The 22,661-nt window shown below is 40.1% G+C and overlaps 1 protein-coding gene across 8 annotated transcripts in view; it reads right to left on the bottom strand.

Annotated features, from left to right (window-relative positions):
* SLC10A7 (solute carrier family 10 member 7) overlaps positions 1–22,661 on the bottom strand; it is a 125,994-nt gene that overhangs the window by 91,102 nt on the left and 12,231 nt on the right. For all 8 annotated transcript variants that reach the window (XM_083457489.1, XM_083457487.1, XM_083457486.1 and 5 more), the window contains one exon: positions 405–443. In XM_083457489.1, coding sequence (XP_083313615.1) covers positions 405–443 — 39 coding nt within the window. The remainder of the gene's footprint in view (positions 1–404; positions 444–22,661) is intronic.

The raw sequence follows: 22,661 nt of genomic DNA on the forward strand, positions 1-22,661 counted from the left end.
TGGTGACACGTCACTGAGTGAATTAGCATTGTCTCTCTCATCATCTGGGCCATGTTTTCCTTTCAAAATCCATGGCCCCTTGATAGAAAATAATGATCGTGTGATAAGCCTCATTAGAAAATCAATATATTGACACTAGCCTCCAAAACATCTGAATAATAATAGATTGTCACCTCATTAAGGAGACTATTAACATGTACTTAAGCATCATTAAATTATATTGATCAGAGATTATTCATGCACTAATTTTCCGAACAGCAGGAGACACAGAAAAGAAATACAAGCTTGGGTATATTTAATGAGCACCAGGACAGATAATAACAGTCTCCAATTCTCCTCCCAAGCAATACAAATATTAAACAATGGTACATTAAAGAGGCATATATTTAAAAAGTATGACTCACCAAAAAACTTCCAAATGCTGAATTAAATATAGCGGCTGCCTAAATAAAGAAAAAAGAAAAACCATTAAGTCTTTCTGCTTTACACAAAACACGCCTTACATTTCATTCAAATCTTCAAGAATCTAGCTTGCCATCACCACTGCTTATAACAATTGCAAGTAGCTATAACATTATGTGATTCAGAAAACAAATATGTAAACATGGAAGCTGCACAGAAAGCAAACAGACCAATGACAGTGAATATGATACAAATAATAAACTACTGCTAAAGACCTGTCCAGAGTGATTTTTTTTTTTAACATGGCTGACACAAATAGTAGAAACATACCAACAGTATAATCCTAACATAAACTTACTACAGAAGAAGTCTTACTGAGCTCAGTGCTTAGAAATATACTGTTACTATTGGGGAAAATAAAAATCCAATACTGAGAAAATTCTGAAAAATAATTGAATATAATAGTGTTACTCATCCAAATTGCCTGAACTTCTCAACTGTAGCAAGCCATATTTTACTTGAATATTAGGCATGTACATTATGAACTTTTAACTGAATACATTTTGAAATAGGTAAACCATAAGAACACAAGACTTTTAATCCTGAAGGCCAGAGATACCTATAGAATGTAAGGAACTCAACAAGTAAGGAAAATAAATGACTTTGAATTGATTTTAAATAAAGTGTTGTGCTTACCTAAATTTCCAAGAAACAATGATGGAAACAAGCATTAAGGATAAGCTATCAAACTCCACGAGACATAAAATATTTACAATCTTGTAAAGCTTTCCCCTTTGCTATCAGAGAAGAAGAAACCCTTGCATGACATCCACTTCAATGATGCAGAACCAGGATTAGAGGGAAGGGAAGTGGGGGTGGGGAGAGCAGAACCTGCCATTTAAATGAAGAACGGAGGCAAAATCAAGTTAATCACCAAGGATGTCTTGCAGCCACAGAGCAAGGACGTTTGAAAGAGCTGGCAAGTTTGAACCAAATCCAAACACAGGCTAAGCTGAAGCAGAACCTGCCTTCTGCCTCTATAAAGAGATTGCAATGTGAATGAATGACTAATGAGATGCTTGGCTCCAGAGAGCTTAGCTTTCTTATTCGAGTTCATAATTAATTCAAAGCTTTGATAATTTCATTAGAGTCATCCTTTGCTGGCCTTATCAATAAAAGATAGCACTGGACCGCAGCCTCTCTCAGTGGCCCAACACACGCAAGGAAACACAGGTTTAGAAACCTTTGCCTAGCTGCTTGCTCACCAGCTAGCTAGCAAGCAAGCAAGCAAGGACAATGGCATATGGCATTCTTCATTGCGCAGGGAGCTTCTGAATAGACAGAGCTGAATAAAACATCACAGTTGATGGTTGTAGAACTACAGCAACATATTTTAACACCTCTACCTCATCTGCATTCTGCTTCTGAACATAAGGAGTAGGCACTAGTCCAGACAACTCTGCTAGCCAGCAATCACAGATAGAGAACAGGAACATGTATTCTCTGAAAAGGAGGAATTTAACTAATAGTCTACCAAGCTATAGTTTCAAACCTTGAGACAGGTGCGCCCTGTAAGCATATCCAATATTCACCCACAAAGCTGTAAAAGCACTTCAGACAAGAACTGCCCTCTCTAGTATGAACTTATCTCCCTTGCAATCATCTTCTAAGGCTGTCTTCTAGGTGTCCTTACCTTTACAGGTTTGCTGAGTAGTACCTGGACATAAGTCATTTTTCACCCGCTTTGAACAAATGATACCCACTGAGCAGAATGGCCCTAGAATGAAGCAATCTGCTTTAAGTGTTTCTGTATGGTAGATCTGGTGCATTAAAAATGCAACAAAGCTTTTCACAGTGTTGACCCTAATTGGGGGGTGGCAGCATTTGACCTTTGGGTAGCAAAATGTCTTGGGCTTGCACTGCCCCAAAGACATTCATGTGGCATGAGCAATATTATATTTTAGGGTACTCAGTGAAAGCAGCTTTATTCTCTTGAGCATTTAATGGAATGCTTCTCTGCTGTAGTTTGTCTGCTTTAGTGTAAATATCTCCGCAGAAGCTTACGAAAAGCTTGGCCTATTGCTCAACATCCAAAAAACCAAAATGCTGCACCAATAAGCACAAAACTACCCCTCTGCAGTTCCACAAATCCAGCTCAGTGGTGTAACATTGGAAAGTGTTGATCACTTCTCCTACCTGGGCAGTTAAAATTGATGCCGAAATCCAGCATCGCCTGAGCTCTGTGAGTGGAGCTTTCTCCCAACTGAAGTGCAGAGTGTTTGAGGACCAGGATATTTTCAGGGAAGCCAAAATGCTTGTTTACAAAGCTATTGTACTACCAACCTTACTGTATGCTCGTGAAACACACACCACTTATAAACGCCATCTCCAACTCCTTGAAAGATTCCATCAACGGTGTCTCTGAAAATTTTTACACATCACTTGGGAAGACAGGCGAACTAATGCCAGTGTACTGGAAGAAGCAAAGATCACCAGTGTCGAAGCAATGATTCTTCAACATCAACTTTTTTGGGCTCGTCATGTTGTTTGGATGCCTGATTATCATCTTCCAAAGCAACTACTGTCATACCTCGGGTTAAAGATGGTTCAGGTTAAATCTTTTCAGGTTGTGTCCCGCGGCGACCCGGAAGTAATGGAACGAGTTACTTCCAGGTTTTGCTGCTCGTGCAGATGCTCAGAATGACGTCACGCGCATGCACAGATGCGGTGAATCATGACCCGCGCACACACAGACACGGGTTGCGTTCTGCTCATGATGCAAACAGGGCTCTGGAACGGATCCCGTTCGCATCCAGAGGTACCACTGTACTTTATTCCAAACTTAAAAATGGAAGACGTAATAATGGTGGTCAACAAAAGAGGTTTAAAGGCAAATCTTTAAAAATGTAGTATAAACACAGACAACTCAGAAACACTGGCCTGAGAATGCTCCAATTGGAGAACAGCCTTCACCAAAGGTTTTGTGGACTCTGAAGATGCTCAAACTCAGGACAAAAGGGAGAAACGTGCTAAGAGGAAGGCATGTTTGGCAAACCCTCACCATAACCAACTCCTACCCGGAATCCTATGTCCCCACTGTGGAAGGATGTGCGGATCCAGAACTGGCCTCCAGAGTCACTTACGGACTCGATGTTAAGACCGTGTTCATGGAAGACAATCTTACTCGGTTACAAATGATTACCAAAGAAGAAGGAGAGTATTGAGATTTTGAAACTAAGATTTTAAGTAGATTTTAAAAAATGTAATGTTTTGTACATCTGGGTAAGGTAGGGCATAACTATTAAAGCAGTGGATCATGTGGAATCACAAATGGACACTCACCATTTCTGGCTCTGTATGGGCTAGAGACATACATGGCACTCCATGGCACCCAACATGCACAGCGCACCATTTCAGAATCTACTTAGCACAGGGAGGCCTAACAGTATGGTTCCAGAATAGCTTTAGCAGCAAGGGTGGGAAACCTGCAGCCTTCCAGATATTCCTAGACTACAACTCCCATGTTTCCTGACCTTTAGGTGGAGCTGATGGAAGCTAGACTCTAACACCACCTGGATGGCAACAGGTTCCCCATCCTTGCTGTATAGTGGTTTTTAGGTGGGTGGGTGTGGGACAGAGAGAGAGTATCATCATGCAGCCCCATTGGAAGATCTGTAGGGCCTCATCACAATCCTGGATTTGCATGAAGGCAGGGCAGGGGAGCAAAAGTGAAGGCATGTTGCACAACAGCAGTTGCCTTGGCATGGGAACAAGGGGGGAAAGTGGTGGCTTAAAACAGCTGCAAAAGTTTGAATGGCAGTAACTGAAAGGAAAATAAATATGTGTTTTACTCTATTATTAGCTTATTGCTTCATTATTAATTGAATATTTTAAATAGTTTTCAACCGCTTTTACTGATAATTATGAGGTTTCATTTTTTGTAAACTGCTTTGACTGGTTTTTTTCAATCAAGCAGAATATAAATTTCAAACTGGGTTGTTTTAAAAGAAACTTCTCTTCAGTATATCTCCATCCATGCTTTACTCAAAGTTCTGCTGTTGTTTAAAACTGCCATTTTCCCCCAGTGAAATTTATATTCAAATGGAGAGAGGATAGAAACCTAAAACTTGTAAACACAGGACAGAAGGAATAGCAATCATATGTCCTTTGTCATAACCTAGAAGCCTAGCCCATAGCACAGGAGTAAGGGAAGCTGTGGTCTTTCAGATGTTGCTGTACTACAACTCCCAACAACCCTGATCATTCACTATACTGAATGTAAGAGTCTGTTGTATCATGAATTTGTCCTCTGGCATCCTCTTGGACCTGCAGTATACACTCCAACCGAGTTCCTAATACAGTGGTACCTCGGGTTCAGGTTACAGACGCTTCAGGTTACAGACTCCGCTAACCCAGAAATAGTACCTCGGGTTAAGAACTTTGCTTCAGGATGAGAACAGAAATTGTGTGGCTGCGGCAGCAGTGGGAGGCCCCATTAGCTAAAGTGATACCTCAGGTTAAGAACAGTTTCAGGTTAAGAACGGACCTCCAGAACGAATTAAGTTCTTAACCAGACGTACCACTGTACTGCACTTTTTAAACAACTCCAGAACATTTTGGAGTGATTTAACCTTCCTGACTTTGCCTTTCAACTTCCTTTTAACCAATTTCCTCATTTGGGGCAAGTTTGCTTATTTGAAATCAAATGTGACCATGTTGGACTTTCTTGGCAATTAACCATTTACATATACAGTAGTACCTCAGGTTACAAACTTAATTTGTTCCAGAGGTCGATTCTTAACCCGAAACCGCTTTTAACCTGAGGCGTGCTTTCGCTAATGGGGCCTCCTACTGCCGCTGCCGCAGCACGATTTCCATTATTATCCTGGGGCAAAGTTTGCAACCCGAAGTACTACTTCCCGGTTAGCGGAGTTTGTAACCTGAAGTGTTTGTAACCCGAGGTACCACTGTATATTTAATTTAATAGCACTGTGGTCACTGCTGCAAACTGACTTAACAGCACATCTCACACCACATCATGGGTGCTACTCAATATTAAACCCAGGGTCATTGCTGTCTTGGTTGGTTCCATGACCAACTGTTCTAGGGCACAATCATTTAGTGTATCTAGATTTTTTACTTCTTTGTTGTGTCTGTAATGCATATGCAAACAGTCTACGTAAGGGAAGTTGAAGTCACCCATTAATACATTTCCTCTTTTGGGTGCTTCTTTGATTTCATTCCTCACTGGCTGAGTCAGGTGGGAGTTGGAGTCAAGCCACAGCTTCCACACCCCTGCCACTTACATGTCCAATTCCCTGACCCACATTAAGCTTTCCCCTTCCCTTTGTAAGTCTCAGAACATATATTCTAATTCCACAACCTGGTGCCCCTCATATGTTTTGAATTACAACTTCCATCAGCCCCAGCCATGAGCATGTAAATACAGGATTCTGCACTGTCAGGCCATGGGTAAGTCTTACAGAGAGCTACAGAGGGCAAGAGGGTGCTAAACCCATGCTTGCTTTTTTTGGCTTCACCTGGGTGTTCAGCATAACATCTAATTTAGCCCTAAATTGCAAACCCATACTAGACTGAATCAGTGAGAAGTTGTGCCTAAAAGAGCCACATCAAGCAATCCTTTTTCTTTTGAAGTGCTCCTTTTGGAACCAAAGTTAATATTATCTCAGTCTTAACTGTGATTTCCAAGAATTAGATGCTCTCCTTTTTAGAAGCATGTTCACATATCTCTGAGGCTTAAAAAATAAAAAATAGGAATGCATTTTATCTCAGCTCCTGCTCATAACTATTCATTTGACATCGGAATGGAAAAGAATATATATTCAAGTTATTGGTTGTTGGTGCTAAATTGAATCAGGTGTCCTTTCCTCTTAAGAAAATTAAGTTGCTTTTGTGCACGAGTGTTTTAATGAGAACAGAGCCTGCCGACATTGATAAATGGGAATGACACCAGAGAGAGCATGTAAGCAGGACAATATGTGCATGTTACAGTCTTACAGCCTATTTTTCACTGACTATCCTGAATGACTTCACCGTTTCTTAAGGGACCTATTAATCTCAAATTTAGTTATTACACAACGTTTATTTGAACATATATTCTGGGGATGATGACAGTTAATAAAGGAAATTTTTTACGAGCACTATTTTTACATATTGTTCCAGCCACAGCTCCCTTCTCATTCTTCTGTATTGATGGAACGCTCTGGTTATGATGCAGCTTTATTTAAGAAGGGGGGGAAGTACATATATTCAGATGCTTTTTTAAGCACACGGGGACTCTTAAATAACTGTTAAAATGCATATAAAAATCCTATTGCAGAACAGCAAAATAAAAGTGTGGCGCTAACTGCTTGACAAAAGACAGGGAATGAATAAAACGGTCCCTTTAAGGCAAACAAAAAACTGCCATGTTGTGTCTTTTAGTACTTCACCACCACCTTAACACACAGTGAGATCCAGATTCTGTCTTTTGATAAGCCTTTGTAGTTGAACTAAGTGGAAACTGAATGCATATCTGGAGTTGAATGTACACTAGCTTACTACTTTTTCTGGAAAATGGACCTTCCTGGCAGCAAAAACAGGGTTGCATGGCATGCAAGCCCTATCACACATATCTGAAAACACTGAAGGTGAAAATTTAGATCCTCACATCCCTCCTTGTCTCTGTTACATGACCCATGGTAGATGACACATCCGAAGGAGACAACTGAATGCCTTCATTCATTCATTTAAGTCATAAACTAAAAGCAAAAGTATTACTGATTTAATTGGCTGGAGCAGGATGCACTACACAGACCTCTGGAATTTGCTATTAAATTCATTTTGAAAAACATTATCATATGGGTAAAGGGGGAGGGGGAAGAAAGAAAGCAACAATACACCCCTGGGAAGTGAAGAAGGAAGATTAGCTCGACAATAGCTATTCCACAAAGGACAGGATCTCTCCCCCAAGCCCCAGGTTAGAAGATTATATAATATACTTCAACTCTGAGCCTTCCACTCAGCTCTCATGTTCTAAAGCTATTTCACCTGTTGTTGGTTTGCTGGTTTGAAGAGGTGGCAGCGCCTGCAATGCTAAACCCCAGCTTTGAGTGGGGTAGAGAAGAAGAATCCACCTGCCTCAGGGTTGTCTCCTTGCATGCAATATTGCACCTGCAAATGTTCCATGTCTGAGAACTTTACAATTAGCAAGTGTCCTTCAAGAGTCCCAGTTGACTTTGGGAACTCGATCTCCAAGTTCCTGCCTTCTACAAATTCAGAATTTTGTCTCCTACTACATAGATCAGCCATACACATTTGTTTCTTTATTCAATTTTTCAGTTCCAGGATTTGAAACAAGTCAATAGTGAGTAAACCTTTGAGGGCAATGGGTGCGAGGGGAATTTGATCAGAATGCAATTTGACCATACTGGCAATATTGAAATTATAAAAAAAAAAATTCTGTAAAATCTCTGAAAAGTACAATATTTTGAAGTATTTTATTATTAAAGCTACTTTTCATTTACAAGCATTTTTAAGAGAACTCTGCATTTCTTCCTTGACAACATCCAAGCAGGGCACCTTTGGCTCTTGCTGGGTCTCCCATAAAATTCCTACCTGTTCCAGAGTCACTGTGCTGCTGGCCAAAGGCTCCCTTGCTTGCAGGGTGCTCCAAATGGGCCTTGCCCAGGACCTGGGATCCTTCACCTCACCAGCCCACCTCTAACCAGGTTTGGTTGAAATTGAGCAAGTCAAATGCATGTAAGATGCACACAGGATACTGCACAGCCACCACTCTCCACCTAACCTGTCCTTCATCCTCCCACCTCCCACCACTGCCAAGAGAAGCAAACCTGCATTTTAAAATCCTTCTCTCTTCTTCATCATTGGTGGGGGGCATGGCAGAAGGGGAGAATAACTTCCTTCCCTATGTTCCAAAGGCTTCCTCCTCTCATCAGAAGTCGCAGTGGTGGGGAAGGGTGAAGGGAGAAAAAGACTTTCTCTTCATTTCCCTTTCCCACTAGTGGCAATGGCGGTGTTGATGGAAGGAGCACGGGCCACCTGGCTGCCAGCTTGTTCCTCTGGCATGCAAACTCAGTTGTTGGAATGACAACAGAAGAGTGCAAGTTTATTAGAAAGAGAAATAATAATTTCTCCTCTTTCTAGTATTAAATGTTAACATATAAAGTAAATTAGTACAGTGGTGCCCTGCAAGACGAATGCCTCGCAAGACGGAAAACCCGCAAGACGAAAGGGTTTTCCGTTTGCAGAGGCGCTTCGCAAGACGAATTTCCCTATGGGCTTGCTTCGCAAGACGAAAAATGACGAAAAATTTTGAATTTTTTCCCCGCTCCAAAACCCCTTTTCCTGAAGCGCTAAGCTGCTAAAAGCATTTTAGCAGCAAAACCGCTAATCTCCCAAGCCTTAAAAAGCCGTTTTTAGCCCTTAAATTGTCAATAGCGCTAATAGCGCTAATCCGCCAATGGGCTTGCTTCGCAAGACGAAAAAACCGCAAGACGAAAAGACCCGCGGAACGGATTCTTTTCGTCTTGCGAGGCACCACTGTACAAGATAAAAAGGCACTGCAGCATCTTCATTCAGAACCTTAGCAAATAACCATTAGGTATAAAGCTGCAATCCTAAGTTCCACTGAATTCAGGGGGATTTACTGCTAAGTAGACATAGTTAAGATGATATTTCAATTCACCAAACTATTATGCAACCTTCATCTACTTCAAAGGCACTTTCATGGCCTACCACAAAATCCACATTGAAACAAGTGGAAGTTGCAAAGCACATGTAGTTAGTGGACTGAACTTGTAGTTTCTTTTGCAGAAATGTGCACGCTTCCCCCCTCTTTTTCTGAAGGGTTTAGGGTTGTTCTAATGTAGCCCAATACCTACATACATGAAGACAAATGAAATAATGGCTTCGTTGCCTTGACATCAAACCGGAATGCAGCTGACTGCATTTGGTCCAAAGAATTTCTACAGTATTCCTTGTCTGAGATGAAGCCCATTGCTGGGCTATTTCCAAAACCTAACTTTATTCATATACGGTTTCAGATAGTGAAAGGTTACTCAATAATGAATAAAAGGCAACCCCAAACCCCCAGCTATGAAACTATCTGAAATTTTAATTTATGACTCAGTTTTGTTCACTACCAACGGCTTATTAGCTTAGTAGGCTAGGCAATAGCTGTCATACCAGGACAAATGGTTTGTCACTTTTATGATTTAATAGAAGAGGCCCCTGAACAGCGATGCCTAAGTAACTGCCAACATGTGACTCTCGTCTAGTCAAGCACTTTATATCTCTAAGTGACTTTTCCTCTCTGTCTTTTAAATTACCTCAGAATGTATTCTCCAATGGATACAGAGCAATAACAGCCTCCCAAACAGAGGTTTCATTTAAAGCTAAAATTTTCCTGAGATCTTAAGCTGTGATGAAAATACTTAAAGGTCTTGTCCCTTGATCCTCCTCAAGACAAATAATCTATAACACGATTAGAGGTCTGGTTAAAACAATGCATCCCCATAACTTCAAAGAATATTACTTTCAAAGTGAACTGAAAGAACAAGGCCACATCTTAAATGGTGCCCTTTTAAGCTTACCTCCAAGGCTATATGAACACAAATATTTTTCTGTGGAGAACCTATACTCTCCAGCTATTTCCTGTGAAACTATCTGTAGAGGCATTAAGATAGGTGAAAAACAGGAGTTACCAATCAGCCACAGTTAATGGAATGGAACAACCATGTTATTCACATGGTTAACTGCAATTATTATATGACAGCCTAGCCAACTGAAGCTTTCATTACATAATTGCTCAATACAAGCTGGTCATTTCATCTGTTAAAAGCAGTAGCAATCAGTAAGGTGGGGGTGGGAAAAGAGCTTCCATGCAATGATATAATCCATTATGTGGTTTACCTGTTAACCAGTTGCCTAAATCTACCCAGTATTATATCCTGAAGGAACAGCTTTCTGATCTGCATGTGTGTTCTCATGTGCAACCACCACCACTTATATTGACTATCAACAGCACTGAGCATAGAAAGTTGTGTGCATATTTTGCTTTCATACTTGATGTATTTGTCATCAAACACATTTATGTTTCCTACAATAAACAATGTATTGTGCTTCCTGATGTTTTTTATTTTAATAATACTTGTAATACAAGTCTGCATACAAGCTTAAAGTCAGGTCACATCACATAACTTTGAAAAAAATGAAATTAACTCTATCTTGAAAATTTAAAATACAGTACGCATGCCTCAATTTCCCATTAATGCCAAACCGTCTCTCCTAATTCGGCATCATCATCATCATTATTTTAAAAGAAACAGACACCAAATTCTTCAAGTCACACATACAATCCTACTTATTTATAATGGAGCCTTCAAAACAGTATTATCAGTTTCCGCTATAGCTCTGAAGAAGGAAGAACTTCAAGGAATAGAAAACTCCTAGTGTAGGAGCTTAAAATGTGCCACCACAAAAACTCTTCTAGCCTGTCTGGAATAGTATGAAACTGCACCATCAATACATGCTTTCCAAGTGACATGTGTTCCAACTGAAAGTACCAATCATCCACAGCACATTACATGGGGAAGTGTCCCCAAACAATCCTGCAAATTGTATGCTTGTTATCAAAGCCTTCCCAGCCCTACACAAACAGAGGGGGGTGTCACCCTGGCAAGCTCAAGACAAGTCTCTATCAAGGCTTGGTAAAAATACTAGGGGGCAATAAGACCGTCTATATTTTCATTACAATTAGCTATAAATAGCACAAACAGGCTAGCCTTAGGCCCTAGCAACTCAGGGTGAAGATCTGTAAGCAACAGCAATAAATGTTGCTTATTTGCTAGTGCCAGAAACAGAGCCTTCCAATATAGCAAATAGTGGGCTAGTTGTTGCCTTAGGTATGCAGATAAAGCCCAGGATACACAGAAGGTGTACTCCATCACTGGGTCCCTTGAATACAGTGTGTGTATTAAAGGGACCCACACGGTATATTTAAAGATTTAACATTCAACAAAACAAAATAAAACTGCTATACCCATGGCCACATAATCCATCAAAGATCAAAAAGTGGTTTTTAAAAGACAATGCAGGAACTGTACACCTCCACTGGCAATTACATATTTTTTTTAGAAAATTAGCAATGGGGAATAAACTGGGATCAAAGCCTGAAACAACTGAACTGCTATCGGTTTGCATACTGGTGACCTGTACAATATCATTCGATTTAAAAAACCAAACAGAATTCCTACAGCTCCTTCAGAAATATTTACCAGCCTGGCATCCACTAACATTACAAGTAAAAATGCACGTGGAAATTATTTTTAATGGGGTTTTTAAACAACAGTGCAATTAACAGCCCTGTATTACTCATTTTCTAATAAATTCTCTATCTATACCTATATGGAAACCCTCCTACTGACTTCCTTTCCTCATTTACATATCTGTGCAGGCCTATTCTTTTTTCTTCGAAGCCCCTTTGCCCTTTCAATCATGAAGCATATTACTCCACTGTCAGTGCAAAGCAGTTCCTAACAACAGGGAACCCAGCTGGGATAGGAAGAGGGCAGCAGGCTCATGCATTAACATAATAATCCAACTGTGTTCCCATAGGCCCTTAGGGCAGACAGCATATTAGGTAGGCCTCCTGTGCAGACCCAAGTGGAAGCTGCCTTATCACCTGCCTATCAACCTGTGGCAGTTACAGCCAACTCAATAGCACCAGCTCCTGCCAAGCTGTGGTGCCCAATTACCTTGCTACAAAGGACAGAAAGCCATTTTTCTGTGTCTGTTTAATGTACCTGACGCATTTCCTTATTTATGATTTGAATTTCTGCATAGTTTCCAGAGGGATTGACTTATTGCCTTTTAACTTTTGAAAGTCTAGAGGACATATTGCTGCATCTAGCAGAAATGAGCCCTTCAAATCAAATTTCCACCACAAGCACAGCTTTGCAAAATGCAAAACACATCTTTCTGTTGCTCACTTCTTGATTAATTTGGGAAGAGCAGAAGAATTTAAAAAGAGCAAGGTAAAGAATGAATCAAAATATGTGTTACCCTAAGCTTCACAATCCTGTTCCAATAGAGAAAAGGCAATCAACAGTGTCCCCCAACCAGCCAGCAAAAACCTTGGACTGCTATCAACTTGATCATGTTTGCAGTCAAATTTCTGATGAAACACGGGAAATCTTGAGTTGACTATGTCCCTTGCTATGCTTCAAAGAGTACAAATAAATGCATGTTTAAATAAATAAAGCATACTACAGTCTTAAGCGATATTAAGTTACAACATGAAGACATTGCATTAACCCATTACATTATATTGGGTTTTCCCTTGTTATAAGATGAGATTTTTAAAAATGAAAAACAGATTTCCATTTTTCTACCATGCTTAAATCAAGCAAATATTGAACTATGTTATGCTTTTGTTTGCCTTGGATTTACTTTTAAACATGCTTTACAAGTAACACATAACATATCAAAATGGGTTAAAGGGCAAAAAACAAAGGGAAAATTAGGCATAATGTATAAGTATGAACAAAGAAGTACATACTAACATAACAAAATGCTAACTTCACAGCACTCTGCCCCCACAACAAGTTCGGGGGGCCTTCTCAGTGGTGGCAGCAACCAGGTTGTGGAATGCTCTCTCGATGAAGTTTCACCTGGTATGTACTTTATCTTTCTGAGACCAGTCAAAGGCTGGTATTCTCAAATGACTTTTACTTAACTATTAAGCCTTGACGGCATTAGCTTATGCTGCTTTTTTGCTCCTGATCTCTTTGTATTAATGTGTGTGAATATGCATTTCTAAAGCTGCTCAGGGTTTGTTTTTTTAACGGCAATATAAAAATCCATCACTTTATGTATTAAATTACATTAATATATAAGCTGATGAACTATTAACTGGTGGTGGCCGCCAAGTAAATAGATTTTAGGGTTGTAAACAATAATTCAAGAGAATATCAACTTGGTATCCAATGACAATGAAAGATGAAAATTCAGTGTCAGAAGAGGCACTGAGAATGAAAACACCAACAGCATTATCCCAAACGTGTTCAGTCACACTGGGTTTTGTCTAATAAAGTTATCTCATTAGCACAAGGACTTTGCAACAGGACTTCTCCCTCTCTTCTACCTGAACATACCCTAAATGTGTTCTGTGATTCCTCTGATCCTCCAAAGCTAATGGGGAGGGTGCAGGGGGAGAGAAAGTCCTGTTGTGCAGGTAGAAGCCTTTGTGCAAATAGGACAACTTCTTTGATACAACCAACTATGTCCAACCTGAAATTATGTATTTTGAGCTCCAGGAAACAAATTTGTGACTTCATTTTGCATCAACTAGTGCTTCTGCACTGTCTCCAAGGGCAGCACCACGAAGAGACCACACCAGGTTCTTCAGGAAAGACTGCAGTTGTGAACCAGATTAAGCCTTTACAAGGCAACTGCCAGCACTTGAGCATCCAAGCAAAGGGGCAGGTTAAGGAGTAATCCTAAAATGCTCCCTAGCTGCTTCAGGGAAGTAAAAAAATGTTGGCTATCCTCAGTCAGATTATCAGAACTAATGTATGGTAGCACTCCCACTTTATCTAGAATAAATTTCAGGAGTTCCCCCCAGCCCCCATTTCATAATACACTACAAGGCACTTTTTCAGCAATTTGCATTTTGGTTCAATCCATTCAGGTAAGACATACCATCTCTTTATACTTTTAAATGTGATTACACTAATAATCCCTAATACTACATTGTTTATCCTGTCAAAAACCATGCAAATAACCATTCAGGTTTATTATTTGGCCTTCATTAATGAAATATCTCCAAAAGCCTTCCACACCACCACAGAGAATTAAAGAGTGCTTTAAGTTTCATCTTCTCAATAAATGCATAGTCAAAACATAAATGTTACATCTGCAGTGAGATTATATTCCAAACTGCGGAGGGGGGCAGAAATACTTTAATCAATTATTCTCAGAACAAAAAGAACAAATTCAAAAACCAGACCCGTGTAGTCACTCCCCCACTTGCAAGAAAAATGGGTGGCAATGGGCATCTGAAGAATCCCTCCAGGCTATACACATGCTCTACAGAGGCCTCTCTATCCACATGGGATCCCTGCACAGCCTTGTTTTAACTCATACAAAGTAGGGAGGAAGAACAGCAGCTTTCTGATCTTGTTAGAGAGATCAGCAGAAAGGCTAAAACATTTCAATAAAAAGCCTCTACTTGAGTCACTCTCAACTTTCAGTCATCTAAGGGAACTTTCTTCTATTTTTTTGCTTACTGAGAATAACAACTCATCCTTCTTGGATCTCTACAGTCCACAAATAATCAGACGTTACATAATGTTAGCAAATGGGGGCCAAGTCACTAGAAAAAGGCACATTGTATCCCTAAATAAGCTTTTGCAGGACACAAGGAAATTTAGGCTGCAATCCTAAATACACTTACTTGGGGGGATAAGAAGCTGCTTTTCTGCACACCCCTCCTGCCTCCAGCCAGGAGCTTTAACTCTAGTTGGAGAGTTGTGTGGGAAGAAGGGGGGGGGGAGAGCTGGAGAGCAGGGGAAAACCCAGCATTTAGAGGTTTTTTAGAGAGTGCTCCCCACTTGCACCTTTTCCACTTATGCACGTGGAGGTCCAGAACATAATCTGCACATAAGTGGGGTGGATGGGTGCCTGCATTGGGAAAGTGTAGTGCAAGAATCCAAAGACCACCACGAACCTCCCTCTGCAGCCACTGTTTCAACCTCCTTCATTGCTTTTGTTATTATTAAGCCTGCTGCAAGCAATAATAAAATTTTGCCATTATAAGCACTCTCAATTTACACATGCAGACCTCGGGCATCACCAGTAAGAAAGGAAGTTTAGCCTAAGCCACTCTTTCAGTAATGATCAGCTTATTCTGTTTTCCTTTAGTGCTCTTAAGTAAGAGTGAGAGAGCAAGAAAGAAAATGGTGAGGCTGTCAAGTTTGAAACAGATAAATCAACTATGTCCTTTAAATTACTCCAGAGGGCTTTCCTACCAGGGTTTAAAAATGTCTGCTCACTCAAATTTGTCCCTTAAAATTGCTCAACATGCATCACAGGCAATAAATTGCAAATGCAATTTTATCATGAACACAACCACTCTTCCCCCCTCCCCCTCCACACGCTTACATACATATCAGCACATTAACATTACTTTGTATAAAAGAAAGGGAAGTCGCAGCACTGAAAACAGACAACTGGCCCACTAATGAGGCCCTTGATAACAAAGGCTGAGGATACTAGAGCCAGGAAGAGCATGTTTCAGACTGGTGCACTGCATTTGTTCACTTAAATACAATCAACCAACTGATATAGCCCACACTTTGACATTAGCATCCAATGCTAGAACAAAACTAAGCTAGCTACATTAAGTGAAGCCTAACACTATATTTTTAACATTTTCAGTATTTGGGGAAAGGCGGGGAAAGGATTCAGAATTTTTCTCTGCCAATTTCTTACAAATTCTTACAACTCACATCAAGTATTCCAGCCAAAATACTGCATTTTGGCTATAATGAGATTATGCACAGTTGAAGATTAAGAAAGGTGTCTGTATCAGCTACGAAAAAGAACAAATTATTCTCTCATTCAGGACTGCATTCATTCTCTAAAGCTTAACCAACAAAAGGGTTAATTAGGGATACAAATTTTCACAGACTGTTAATAACGGGCATGACACACACTATGTGCCCATAAGTAATTCTCAGGTATCTTTGATCTTAGCCCCAAATGATTACAGTTGCCTACCATACCCTGACCCCTGGGACTCTCTCAGAACCAGACATCTGGCTACTTTGTTCTTGTAGACTAATCTCATCCCAAAAGAGCTCAAGAAATGACACCAGGCAAGGAGGCTCCTGGCAAGGGAAAAAACATTACAGTATTAGCAGATCCTGAAAGTGAATTGGCATATCACAATTGTCTTCACATTTCTTACAGGCTGGGGTCATATGGTCTGCTGGCGCTTTGCAGGGGGTTTTGCTTTAGCACAGCAAAGGGGAGAAATAGTTCAGCACATCTTTGAGGGCTATCAGTCAAAATGTAAATAAAGTGTGCCCTGTCAACTAGCAGAAAAAAGGCACAAGGGGAAAGGGGGAAACTAAAGATTTTTCTTTAAAATGACAAAAGGTGTAAAATATTATTTAAAAATTATTCCTGCCCCTGGAATCTAAGACTACTGCCTTTTTCTTCTTTAGATTGCCTCACTAAAGTTTAAGCTTCCAAGTGTTACTGTTACTGGTCAACTCATGGCCATAAAAGTATCCCTGTAAACCTAGCCTCAAACTGATTAACATGGTCTAAGAACTACCGTATGTTTCCTTCTGCCAAGACTTTTAGACATTGGATACAACTACCCAAGTATGAATACACCTGTAAAAAAATTTGTGAGTGCCATTCACCCATTCAAGTCACAATTTTCCCCATCAAAAGCCATTTATGTGATAACAAAATATAGGACTGATCTTTTTCTGGTTATCTAAAACCTGTGTATGCAATTATCTATTGCCATAAGGTACATGCATTCTGTACTTTGGAATCTGCACTCAAGTGCAAATATGAAATAAGAAATGAGCCTGGATTAAAAGATGCTATACTGTGGAGGTGGGTCACTTAGAGTTAAGTCCCACTTTAAGTCCTCTGTAGTCTATATACCGAGTAATTCAAAGCAACCCATAAATCACTGCCAAAAGTCATAAGCTAAAGAACAGTCCTTGGGATGCGGGTGGCGTTGTGGTCTAAACCACAGAGCCTAGGGCTTGCTGATCAGAAGGTCGGCGGTTCGAATCCCTGCGATGGGGTGAGCTCCCATTGCTCGGTCCCTGTTCCTGCCAACGTAGCAGTTCAAAAGCACGTCAAAGTGCAAGTAGATAAATAGGTACCGCTCCGGCAGGAAGGTAAATGGCGTTTCCATGCACTGCTCTGGTTCGCCGTAAGTGGCTTAGTAATGCTGGCGACATGACCCGGAAGCTGTACGCCAGCTCCCTCAGCCAATAAAGCAAGATGAGCGCCGCAACCCCAGAGTCAGCCGCGACTGGTCAGGGGTCCCTTTACCTTTTAAGAAACAGTCCACTTGTAACGATTTCCAGCTCTGAAGGCAAAGGAGGCTACTGATGTCTTAAAACACAAACAGGTCCCAAAACAGCCAGTTGCATTCCTTTCCTCCTTCTTGCCACTGGAAGTGCCCCAGCAAAAGCCATTTGTACAGTTCTTGTAACACCACACCCTTCTTCTGAGCTCCATTTGGTTTCCCAAGGGTGTCCTCTTCAAACAAGCTTAATGTGAAAATAAATAACACGTTGGCCTTTGGAAAGCAACTGAAATTGTGGCTTTTTCTCCTAAGTTTTTAATGTGGTTTGATACTAGTATCTCCTCAGAACTGCAGTTGTTGATTTTTGCTTTACTTGTGGGTGATTTTTGTAGTTTTATAGGAATTTTATATTTATGTGTTGCTGGCTATCTTTGCAATTAAGAGATGGGATAAAAATATTTTTAATGAATAAATAAAATGCTGTAGACCCACATTACCCTTATTCATCTCCTCAGAGAGAATATGTTAGTAGTTCTATCTAAATAGGTGGTGAACAGAGGTTTTCAGCAGCAAATATGCTTAACATTTTCAGCATTTCATCTTAAATCAGGGTTTTAGTAGGAACAGCAGAAAGCGAGATATTACTGAGGGGAGAGAGCCAATCAGAATGGCACTATGTGAATGGTGATAGTCAAAGATTACGGCTTGAATGAATAGTAACTTCGAGAGTAGCAAGAGAAGTGTCAGGAAGAAAGAAGGAATTTGACCTGCACTGGATGCGAACCAATATCCTTCGCTGTACTGCTTATTCTTTTGTGTGTGTTGCTCTTTCATATGTTGTACCTTCATAAAAATTTTAAAATCATTTGAACCTGCCTGATCTGTCACTTCAAGGTTCAGATGTTGGGAAAAGTCCTATGGACTCAAAGATCTCTGCAGGATAGTGCTGGGGCCACATTTTAAACTCTCTCACCAAACATTCCTGTAGTACCAACTGTATGAACTGCAGGCCTTCTTCCCTGTACAGCTTTGTTCACATCATTCAATCATGTACAGGAAAGATCACATTAACAAAAATGTGTAGCTGTTTTAACATGGGATCCAGTTAGGGTTGCAGGCAGATTAATTGGTAATTAATTTTTAAAAATCCAGCAATTTATGCAAATTTGCACACATTTACATAGGAAGAAAATAAAGACAAGAATAGGAATAATTGCATTAACATTTTTGTGCATGTTGGGTATACATTTTCCAGTAAAGGATAAAGTAAAGTATTTTGCTGTAAAAGCAACATACTTTTTAAAAAACAAAACACCCAACATTGAGACAACACATGATTAAGCATTTAGCCTTTGTTCTGCAGCCAGGATTTCAAACATCCACTTCACTAGTGAGACTATTTTTTCTATAGCATTATGATAAATAAGATAATAGCAGCCTTGTACGCTCCAAAGACTCAAAAATATTGAAGTGGGTTCCCGGCACTGGCAGCCAGAAGCAATTTTCCCTCCCTCCTCTCTCTCCATCCATGAATACAAGAGCTTTCTTGCCTCACAAGGTACAAAGACAGATACTGTACAACTTCTGTCAGCGAGATACAACTTCTCTTTCCCCCCACAACACAAACAGGTCCCAAAACAGCCAGTCAGGTGCAGGGCTCCCTCATCAATTCTTGTCCCACCTGTTTAAGCATAGCATCCTTGCTCCCAAATCGTGGCAAGCCAGCAGCCCCATCAATAATAAGAGCTAAAACGGCACTGTCATCTAAACTGCCACACAGTACTCCATATGCTTACTAGCCAGAAATCGATATGGGTCAGGCAACAAGCAATATCTTAATAACCTCTTCAAGCCCACTAACTGCACCACTGTTACAGTATTCTTCAAACACAGCAGATGTTTCCCTCATGTCCAGCTGATCACTTCCAACCAGGTTGTCAAGACTCAGGCTATATAAAGAGAAGAAAGAGTGAAAGAATCCATGGAGGTGTTAAATTGGAACTTTTAAAAAACAAACAAAAACAGACCAGGGTTGTTGTTTTTAAAAAATGATGGTCATTTAAAAGGGGGAGATCCAGCCCAAGCTCCAAAATTGTGAAATGTTTCTTAGTGATGGGGTGGGGGTTCCCACCACAATAATATTAGATATGGTATTGTATTGGCACCCCAGTACCTCTATATTTTGATTAAAACTTATTGAGTGACCCAAAAGGAAAGCTTAAGATTTGCATATGCTCATATATTCGTGTTAAAAAGGATGTTTTGTAAAACATCAGAGTCTACTCACTCACTCAACAATGCTAATTTATATATTTTTTAAACTACATTCAAAACTCTTCTACAAATTATTGGTAGATATGGGCAATGGATTTTATCAACCAGTAAAGAGAAGCTAAATGATTTCAGTACACTTTGAGCAGGGGCAATTTTTTGCTAAAAGCACCTGTGGTCCAAACGCCTTGCCCGTGGGTAGGTAAACTAAGGCCTGGGGGCTAGATCCGGCCCAATCGCAATCTAAATCTGGCCCGTGGACGGTCTGGGAATCAGCATGTTTTTATGTGAGTAGAATGTGTCCTTTTATTTAAAATGCATCTCTGGGTTATTTGTGGGGCATAGGAATTCGTTTTGTTTTTTTCTTTTCCAAAATATAGTCCAGCCCCCTACAAGGTCTGAGGGACAGTGGACCAGCCCCCTGCTGGAAAAGTTTGCTGACCTCTGGTCTTGCCAATGGTTTTCCAACACTTTCAAAGTCCTCAAGTAACTTCCTCAGATCTCAAGACTGAGAATGTGTCAAGAGAACAGTAGCTGCTAAGGCCATTAACAACCCACATCTCCACAGGAATCAGTTATTTCTAATTTTGACTGGTGTGCAAAGAGACTGGCACCTGAACTCCCTAATACCTCAAGTAGCACAGGTGTTCTCTGCCTAGAACAGCTGGCACCTGCTAATTAAAAGAAAAACTCAATACAACAGTTTTGCCTTATTTTTGAACAAATTTAAATAACATCTTTTGCAATGCCACTACTGTTAATTCAGTATGGAAGATTCTTTTTCTCCCCTTTCCCAACTATAAAGTTTGAAGATAGTGGGGTGATTAGAAAATTGAGAATTTTAAAAAATAACGAAAGCAACAATACACTAAAAACCGGGCTTGACTTTGGAAAACATTTGATGGACATCTGCTTTCTCCACTGATAAGATCAGCACAAGGAGCATTCATGCATTTATTTCATTTCTTTTTTTTCCTTTTGAGATTTCCTTTATGCAACAATGCCCAATACACCCAATAGCTACCTCACCTTCATCATCGGCACAATAAACATTTTATCTGTCCAGTGGATGGTCTGGCTGCATTTTACAGTCTGCCTGTCTTCCCATTTCTATACAGCCTTTCCAATTTTATCCAACAGAACAGAACAGAACAGAACAGAATGAAACAGCACTGTGAGTGCCTTCCATAGTATTAGTAAAATTCTTCACTTTCTTTAAAAGAAGATGGAAACCGTAATAACTTGCATGTGACATCACTCTAATTGGTATGTCATAGATACTTAAGGCAATTCATACAGATCAAGCAACTGAGTTGCCATCAATGAGCTTTGTGCCCATTCCCGACTAGACAAATTGTACCACTCTGGCTAAAGTCTAAAAATCAGTGGATCTGCTGCAGTATCAAGCTTCAGTGGCACTACCGCAGAAATGGCTTGCTTGTTTTTTTCTGGTTCTGACTCACACCATCGCAGATATCAAAAACCAGTATGATACAGTATCTAGAGTTATCTGCAAAATTGACAGTGGTTTTAAAAAATACTTGACCGTCACATATAGTGCCGTGGGGTGTTTTTTTAGATGTACATGTAATATAGTTATATCCATTGCTAAAAATATAAAATGTGAATGCCATACATTCACTTAAGAGAGCTGGAACTGGCTATTTCCTCTAAATGGGTATTACACATGATGGCAAACTTGGGTAACATGTGAGGGCCTAATGCAAATGCAGGACTCCCAAGTGCATTACCTTATAATGCTAATGTAGGAGCATTTGCCAGATGGAATCCAGAATGGCGTGGTATAGTGTTTACTTTATCAAATCCCCATTCAGCTTCATGCTGACAGGATGACCTTGGTCCATTCACTCACCCTATTCTACCTCACAGGTTCATTTAAGGATAAGGTGGAAAGGGAGAGAACTGTATACTTCCTTGAGTTCCTTGGAAGAAATGTTATATGGAGTCAGATCACTGATCCATCTAAATCAGTATTGCCTACACTGACTGGCAGTGGCTCTCTGGGGGTTTCAGGCAGGGAGCCCTTCTCAGCCCTACCTGGAGATGCAGAGGATTGAACCTAGAACCTTCTGCATGCAAAGCAGATTGCTGAGGTATGTTCAACAGATAAAATGTTCAAAACCTTTTATTTCATTACATTTTACCAAATAATCTTAATTGAAATAAAGTTACCTTAAAAGTATTGTCTTAAATAAAATAAAGCAGTCTAAGACTTAATGTATTCCTTTCTGCCTTGTGAAGCCTTTGATTTTATTCAGTAGATTACAAAGATTCTGATCTTTGTGAACTCTTTATTTTCCATCAAGAATGCACGAGGGGTGGGGGAATCAGAACGTCTCTTGCTCCACGGTTACATCTGAGAAAGGACTTCTGAGTCCTTTATGTCTGCCATGAACTTGATCTTTCAGCTGCAGTGAAAATTTTCTTAAAGCTATAATTTTAAAGTTAAATGATGAGAGGTTTCATTTGCTTTCCAAGCAGAGAGAAAAGCTTTTTCAAATAAGACTCCTACTGCCTTGACCTTGGTCTATGACTTAAAGAGTTCACCACATGCAATAATTTACCTTGCCCCATGGGACTCTCCAAGATTTCATTTCTGAAAAGGCTTTAGATTTGGAGGCATCACTAGATCTAAAAATATAATATTCTTTACACTAAGTAACACCTTTTGTGCGTTGAATACAGATTAAAATGAAGAAATTTAGTACAGATTTAAATGCGTAACACCAAATCATGAGAGTCATAAATAGGATCCCTTTAAAGATTTTTAGTAAAGACAGAACATACCTTTAGCATAGAACCACCCAGAAATGATTGGAAAGTAATCGCCTCACCAAAAAGATGATGAGGGGTGAAAATTGGACATGGAGGAAGTCAACCCCTC

Source organism: Podarcis tiliguerta, assembly GCF_965153285.1.
Source record: "Podarcis tiliguerta genome assembly, chromosome: 9".
Lineage (NCBI taxonomy): Eukaryota > Metazoa > Chordata > Lepidosauria > Squamata > Lacertidae > Podarcis > Podarcis tiliguerta.